The following is an 8,644-nucleotide window of genomic DNA, read 5'->3' on the forward strand; positions in this document are numbered from 1 at the left end:
TGAGTATCTGATTGTGATTCTGTCAAACCAGGTACGGTTTTCTAACTTCAGAATCCTTTTGTATTAAAGTGTAAGACTTAAGAAAGACCACAGTATCTAAACTAGACTTGCTATGGTTCTTTAGTACTGTTCCAGTGTACCTGGAATCGCATAAATGTGTAAGATAAAGGCTACCTGCTGATAGATCGGGTATAGGAACTGACTGACAGTTGATAAATACATGAAGGGTTAGAATTACGGAATATCTGAGAGACCTCTGTAAATATTAAGTTAGTTTATTCACTGACTGAATGATTTATTAAAGGTCTGTCGAAGGTGCAGTGTATAGCATGAACAGGCAGAAATAACCATGGAGTATATAAACAATAGTTATGTGTAAAGGAACATGTAACTGAAAATATCCGAATCACAACTATTAGTACATTTTGGAAAACCTTGAGATACGAGTCTGGACCAACCCAGATCTCGGAGAAAGGTCACGGCTGTAGCCGGAATACTCTAATGAAACAGAATAGGAAAGCGCATGTCGACATGTAGATACACATATTCATGATATATAAAACACGAAACAGAAACCAGTTAAGAAAAGAAAAACATCTCACAGCTACCTGGGACTTTGTCCCTGAAGGTGAACCTATGCGACTTAGTCGCAGTTCTTCCATAAAAACTCACAGTGAAGTTATTCCCTGGATGAGGAACGAAGGTTGGAGGGTAGACCCTAAACCTCGTATAAACCCTCACACCCGTGAGACCCATATTTCTGGGCAGTATTACTTGCATAAATTAAAGAAATCAACGGAAATAGCATTGTACCGAGGTACCGAGAGCATCCATAGTAAAATAATAAAAACAGGACCACATGCAACCTATATGAATCTGTGTATAAAGATCTACCATTTTTGCATATCAACCGAAAGAAAAACACGAGTTCGGTAGCGCTGAGTTATACAGCGTCCATATGTACAGGATAAACAAATGTACAGACAGTCGAACACCATTAAGCCAAAGCGGGCATATATTAAAAGGAATAATATAACATATATCTAAATGAAAGGCTTATGCCTTCTGGGAAAACGAACAAAACAACAAGTTCCTGTCTGTCATCCATTTTAAGAACAGTATTATACCCTGTTATGAAACCATATACATTTACAGCAAAATAGAAGTAGCATATAACAAGGACCTGATGCCGTCATTTACAAGGTAAGCCTCCGGCCAGGCCAAAGCTGGAAGCTATATAAAGATCTAAAGACCTAGTTCGACAGTTATAGAAAACTATCATGACCAATGAGGAAATAAGAGTCGGAACACTGTTTTCCATCTGCAAGTCGAACTTCCAGAGAACTTCAAACAAATAATGTATCATTCATAATGAAACCTCGAGGGCTCTCATGGAGAATACCTCGACGGACCCAAGTGCAAGCCAGCAGCCTCGACGGTCTGAAATAAGCATGTAGGTATAGCTCAGAACGATAGGTTCCGAGCCCTTTTAACTAAACCAGTAATTAGTAAGGGAACCAACCTGTAACCGCCGGAAAGTGAGCTGTTGAGAACCATTACCTCGACTCAGTGATCGGGTTGAGCAACCCCCACCGGTGCTTGCCTGCAAAGAAGAGCAAAAACATAATCAAAACGCATCTTTCAGTGGAATAGCAGGACTTTAGCAGTGTAACAGTATGCGAGATTACCTGAGCTGAGCAATCCGGTGCTGGTCCCTTGCGGCCTCTAGAGCGGTAGCAGGTGAAACTGTAAACTGGGGAAGACCAAACCATAGTCGCGGCAGAGAGCCGAACTGACGGAGTAAACGCAAAACAAATGAACCTTGCCCTTGATTCACGGGGTTTAAGTAATGAAGTGAAACCCTTAGAGTCATATCCACCCTTCGATCGCCAAACGAAATCTGGGACGTCCAAATGAAGCGGGAAGAAGAGGCGGGAAGGCCGAGGGCCCCAAGGCCGAGGTGTCACATGGCCTTGTGTACCGGCCATTCCACCTGTCCAGCGGAGAACCATAGTAGACGGTGCGGTAGGTGGAGAAGCCTGCCAAAACCTGCATCTGGATCTTCGAAAACCGAGACCAGCTAATGCTCCGTATGCTGGGGAGGGTTTAGGGGATTAGGTCCAGATGTCAACGCTCATGGTACTTTGAAGTTTAACACAGCTTAACACCACTATGCAACAGTAAAAGCCATTACTTGTATGCGAATTTATAACAGTATTATGGTGAACCCTATATAGTATAAGGTTGATAAATGTTCATTAGATTAAGCGCATAAGTTTGTACATGGTGACAATGCGTAATATATATATATGGTTGCCTATGATAATGTTTAGTGTGTCCACTTATAAAGGAGTATGAGTGCTAGCATGCAGACCATAGTTAAATTTTTTTTTACTAAGTATATTTATGCGTGAAGGGTTGTGACACCCCCTCTTCTTACATGTTAAAAAAATTGTATCAATAAAAAAACACACATACAAAGGAAATAATATAAATATAAACATATACTAAAAACTACAATTCATCATTATTCATATATATATATATATATATATATATATATATATTTATATATAAACATTTAGTTCATTGTCATTTAAGATCAATTTATTTAAATTAATAATAAAAGACATACAATATCAAATACATGTTAAATTAGAAGAACAGTAAATCATAATTAAAAAAAAAAAACTTATTCCAAAAACAAATTACAATTATTTTTTTTTATTTTTTTTTATAATGGAATAAAATAATTACTCGTATTGAAAAATTATATATATAGAAAAGATATTTATTAGAAAATCAAGATTCAGAAACAAAGTTGAGACTCTACAAAAATAAATAAATAATCTAACCATAACCAAAACAATTTAAGCACGTTAAAAATTAAATTAAGCAAATGATGAATGTAAAAGTAGTTATGTTAAATAGATGCATCGCCTCTTTATTCAATTGAAACCGGGTCTCGATATTTCTAACAGCTACTGAAACCAAATTAATAAAAAAGTGTGAGATATCAAGCCAATCATGAAAGGTTAAACTACTACAATAATCCCAAACCATATATTTTGCAGATACAAATGTATAGCAAACATTGAGATTAGCATCACTTATTGCCAGCATTATCTGACGTAAACAACGGTTTACACATAAACGATCGTTTGTAGCAGCAATAAAGTAGGAATCATAGAAGGCTAAACATTACGCCTTGCAGAGGTTGTAAATAAAAATATTGCGAGAACTATAGAGAGCTTCATGCCAGTAAGAAACTGTAGAGGAGAGCAGTTACATGGAGAATTGAAAGGAGGACTCTCTAAATCAACCCCGAGCAGAATCGATGGAAGGAGAAGGGAGAAGGCAAGAGACACAAAATGAGAGAAGGATTAGTAATGAAGGAGATGTGGTCGTTAAAATGTTACTAGGTTCGGCTTATATAACATAGCATGCACCAGAAATGGCGAGGCAGTCTTTCAAACTCGTTCGGCTTATTCAACATAGCATGCAACAGAAATAGAGAGACAGTCTTTCAAACTCACTCCTCGATTTGAGTTTATTTTATTTTATAAACACATGAAACAAATAGGTATGAAAAATAAAATTAAAAAAACTTGGAAGCACGAGACAGAGGCATACATACGAGACAGAAGCATGATTGGATTCGGCAGCAACTCAATTCATTTAAGGTGGTTCGCGAACGAGCAGAGCACAGGTCCATTTCCCCAGCAAAACACAGGTAGTTCGCGAGAAGAGCAGAGCACAGGTCCGATTCGATTTCTCCTGAAGGCCACCCTCATCTAGGCCAGACTGAGACATAGGACCAACCCTCCTCTATCACATATGGACTCCGAAGTCGGTAGCGCGGACTCAATGTCGGATGTTACAATGGTTCGACAACCGTGTCAAAGTGGAGATACAATATAAAGAGTTGTTTCCACAAATGGCTTTTATTACTTTCTATCGATCAACTATCTTTATAAATTGCTTTTGTTTTTTTTTTTTACTTTTGTCGCTTTTATTACTTTCTATCCATCAGCTATCTTTATAAATTGCTTTGGTTTCTTTTTTAACTTTTATCGCTTTTATTACTTTCTATCCATCAACTATCTTTATAAATTGCTTTTGTTTTTTTTTTTAACTTTTATCGCTTTTATTACTTTCTATCCATCAACTATCTTTATAAATTTCTTTTCTTTCTTTTTTAACTTTTATCGCTTTTATCATAGTTACTTTTCTTGCTTTTCTCTCTACAATTAAAAATTGTTTTTCTTGCTTTTCTCACCGTTATAAATTGCGTTTCCCTCCGGAAGCTATTCTTAAGCCTTGATTTTCTTTCTTATCTAATGTTTCAATTTTTGGTGTGTGTGGAGCCGGGAGTATTCGAAGGTGGAGTTGAGACGGTTTAACTTGGGTGAGAAAGGTTCGAAGCTGGAGTTGATCTTGGGTGAGAAAAAGACATTTGAGCTTCATCATGTTTCCACCGTGGATGATATTTTTGCCACCATGTGTTTCGCTTTGAATTTCAGCTCATTTCAGAGTTGCCTCATAAACATTATCTGCATGTGTAACATTACATAGGTTTTCTGCTAATACCGTTACATTACAAATCATTACTAGTACCCGATTAGGAAATCATCAACGAAATTATTCCTACTATAGTTATATTGAGAAGTTACTCCTTTTGAAATTGGGGTTAGTTTGTGCATGATTCGGTCAAAAATTGATTTGATTAGAATGCCTTTTCTGAAATGCAAATGGTTTGTTAATTTTAAATTATGTGTAATTGCATGTACATATTTTTGTATATAATACAATTGTTTCACAACATGAGGTTTAAGTTTAAATGGTGTTTATTAGAATGCTTTTTCTGAAATGCAAATGGTTTGTTAATTTTGAATTATGTGTAATTGCATGTACATATTTTTGTATATAATACAATTGTTTCACAACATGAGGTTTAAGTTTAAATGGTGTTTATTTTCTTATTCACAGAATATCAAATATGAAATTGTCATCCTAGTCTAGGTTAGGATAGGGTTGTGTCATTACAATCTTTTTATTGAATATTTCTTTTGAATCTTACACTTACATTATGCCTCGTAGGTATACCTTAATTAAGTTCATCATAATCAATGTGCTTCTAGACAATGGATATGTTGTAATGTCATGTTTGGCTTGTCTTTACTAGTACATCAAATTACATTTAAAAATAATAATAATAATAATAGCAAATAAAGTTAATAATTAAAAGAAAATTGAAATAAAATAGTCAATTTACTTTTTCTGGTTTTCACAACTTCTACTAGCTTTTCCCTATTATTCTTAAGCATGGTCCTTCCTATAGTATTAGCCTATTTAAAGGCATAAAATTCCAATGATATTCATTTTTTTCTTACCAAAAAGATTTGGCTCGGGGTTTGAGTGTTATTTACCAATTAGGACAAAAAACCAAGAGGCCTATGGAATTGAGGGTTGAATTAGCAATTTTTAATTTTAATTTACTACCATCATGTTACCTCAAATTTCCACCATAAGACTCGAAAGATCATTTGCAAGAAGCTCTTAGTAATGAACTTCTCATCAACACAAAAACTATTTCCACCATTTCTCATTATGAACGATCTCCACCTTCATATGTTTTGGAGCTTCTCCAAATAAGCATCTTCATATGTTGTAGAGCTTTTCCAAATAAGCATTTTTCACAAGAACTTGATTCTCAAATTTTAGAAATTAATATCCTACTTATCCATTCTCTCATAATGATACTTACATTTTTTATAACATTCCACAATGGGTAATATGTTCACTTTTTTAAATTAAGCTTTGAGTTGTTCTCCTATAATACTATTTAAGATATTATAATTCATGTAAAAATCATCATTCAGTTCAATTTTGTGTGTTTTCGAATTAGTTTAATTATGATCTCCATCCATTCACAATCCTACAATTTTAACAGGAAATAAAATATATAGATATGCATGGGTATAATGAAATTTTCCAAACAACTCTGTTTAGCCTCTGCTTAAAATCAAGGTTCAAATATTTTATAGAATGGTGCCACAAATTTTAATAAACAATTTTTTTAATAATTTTTTCCTTCTTATTAAATAATTTTAATTTTACAATATTTTATTAATTACAATTATTTGTCATAAATTCTCTATATTTTAAAATTTGAAAAATAAAACAATTTATTTTAACTGATGTTGTATTTTTTAAACTTCATTTTGTAAATACTCCACCTATTACCATGGTTACCATCTACCCTTCAGATGTTGTGGAGCTGAATTATTCTTCAAGCAAAACCCTAACTTTTAGAGTTTGAAAATAAATATGCTTAGTATCAATTCTCGACAATGATACTTGACATTTTTTAGTTGCTCTCTCTTCAAATATTGTTTAAGATATTATAATTCAAGGAGAAGTCATTACTCAATTTTTTTTTTATTAAAATTTATGTGTTTAGACATTAATTTAATTTTGATGATTGAGATACAAGTAAAATTAGTTGAAGAATATACTCAAAAAATCCTTTTAAATGTTAAATTTCCACTTTAAATTTAATACTACACAACTATTTATGAGAATATGTTTCACATTAAAATTCAATAAAAATTATTTAAATCATATTTTAATAAATATATATATATATATATATATATATATATATATATATGAAAAAATTATGAAATTCCTTGATCATAATATCTAAAATAAAAACTAATAATTAAAGGAGCTTAGACACATCAACTTTGGAGAGGGACTAAATCCTGTAAAAGAGGTTTGTACCTGAAGCGATTTGATCCCTCTAGGTGCTTGGTAGATCCAAAGTTAAGATGAATTTAAATGCTTGGTAGATCCAAAATTAAAATGAATCAAGGCTAGTGTATTTTAAAATAAAAATACATATTGAATTAGAATAAGGGTTAAATTACAGTTTTAGAAAATAAAAGCATATTCCAAAAATAAATTAAAAAAGTTTTAATTTTTTTATGATAGTATAAAATAACCCCTAGCACTAAAAAAATCATAATAAACAATAATTATTTTAAAATAAAGATTCAAACACAAAGTTGATATTTTATCAAAAAATAAATAATCTAACCAAACAACACAAGCACAATTTAATAAAAAAAAACAAATGATAAATGCAACAAATTTTATGTCAAATCGATGCATCTCCTCATATTTTAAAATATTACTTAATTGAAATTGGGCCTAGTCAATCACTAACAGCTACTAAAAGCAAATTAATAAAAGAGTGTGAGATCTATCAAACCAATCATGAAAGGTTAAAGTACTACAATAATACTAAGAAATATATTTTGAAGATATAAATATATACAAAACATTGAAATGAGCATAACTTGTTGCAAGAATTATCCACATAACTGATGGTTTGTAGCAGCAACAATAAATTAGGAATCATAAAAGGCTAAACATTATGCCCTAGACAGATTGTGAATATACATATTGCAAGAATTGGGAATAGAGAATGAACATAGAGAGCTCCATGCCAGTAGGAATTTGTAGGAAGGGTGGTGATTAGTAGCACCATGAAGAACTAAAAGGAGGCCTCTTAACAATAAACTTTACCAAACATGAGTAAGGCATTGTAAACTAAACTAAAAACCCTAATAAAGTGTTGTACACTAAACTAAATATAATAAACCTAGGTAAGGCATTGTACACTAAAATAAATACAGTAAACCCAAGTAAATCATTTTATGCCCCGAAACACTGTAAAGAAATAGATGAGTTCTTACACTAAGAATATTGCTAGCAATAAAATCCATGTGGATGTGCATTCAACATATTTTATTTATACTCCTAAATCAACCTCGAGTTATCCAAGGAGGTAGGACATGTACATGGGAGGATAGGAGAGAAAGTGAGAGACATTTAATTTTGCAATTACACGTAAAATGAGAGAGGAGAATTAATAATGAAGGAGTTATGGTCGATAAAATGATACGAGGTTTCAATTATATAACACTGCATGCACCGAGAATGGTGAGGAAACCTTTAAAGCTCACTCGTACATTTTATTTGATACCTTTTTAGCTATCAATGGGCTACTTAATAAATGTTTTTATCAATAATGGCATGTATTGCATTTTAAGCTACTTTTTATTTCATATTCTCTCTGTTAAAGATTTAGCTCAACATTTTTAAATTTTAAATGTTCTCTACTCAACTCTATCTTAGCTTTTAAAATTTCATAGGTTTTTAAAATTCATATTTTTTTGGTGTGGTCTACCCTAGTATGTCAGTATTTACTTAAATCCCATTTTGGATCTGCCTACCACATTCACAAAAACATACCAGGAATCAAAAAAAACATCGATGCCAATGCAATGAATGAATAATTTGACATCATTTATTGTTGGTCAAAACCTCAACAAATTAATGTAAATACTTGCTTTAGGTATTGATGCATATCTCTTGCGATGCTAACTTACCTCTTGCTACATTTCCAATTTTTTTTCCCTCTTTTTTTCCATGTGTTACTAAAATAAAATCAAATCAAATCTAAGAATGAGTTTCTCAGGTTATGAAAGGGACTTTCTCCATTTCAAATACATGTTGTATATGCCAAGCATGGTATCATTTTATCAACAAAATCACTTCTATTATTAAACCTTCT

General features: G+C 32.5%; 1 protein-coding gene across 1 annotated transcript; it reads right to left on the reverse strand.

The window, feature by feature from the left end:
* Nucleotides 1–1,146: 1,146 nt before the first annotated feature.
* On the reverse strand, nt 1,147–2,244 carry LOC149249615 (uncharacterized). The gene is made up of 3 exons (XM_089456286.1): nt 1,689–2,244; nt 1,561–1,603; nt 1,147–1,440 (listed from the first exon to the last, which is right to left on the reverse strand). The coding sequence occupies exons 1-3, from the start codon at nt 2,010–2,012 to the stop codon at nt 1,367–1,369; spliced, it is 441 nt and encodes a 146-aa protein (XP_089312412.1). The 5' UTR covers nt 2,013–2,244; the 3' UTR covers nt 1,147–1,366.
* Nucleotides 2,245–8,644: the final 6,400 nt, after the last annotated feature.

This window comes from Pinus tabuliformis, chromosome 7 (genome assembly GCF_031772625.1).
Source record: "Pinus tabuliformis cultivar Carrire ecotype Pingquan chromosome 7, CPIR1, whole genome shotgun sequence".
Taxonomy (NCBI): domain Eukaryota; kingdom Viridiplantae; phylum Streptophyta; class Pinopsida; order Pinales; family Pinaceae; genus Pinus; species Pinus tabuliformis.

Coding starts and splice junctions, on each gene's coding strand:
- LOC149249615 (XM_089456286.1), bottom strand. CDS start 2,012: ATGGTTCTCCGCTGGACAGGTGGAATGGCCGGTACACAAGGCCATGTG. Junction 1,604..1,688: donor CACCGGATTGCTCAGCTCAG/GTAATCTCGCAT, acceptor TCTTCTTTGCAG/GCAAGCACCGGTGGGGGTTG. Junction 1,441..1,560: donor AACCCGATCACTGAGTCGAG/GTAATGGTTCTC, acceptor TGCTTATTTCAG/ACCGTCGAGGCTGCTGGCTT.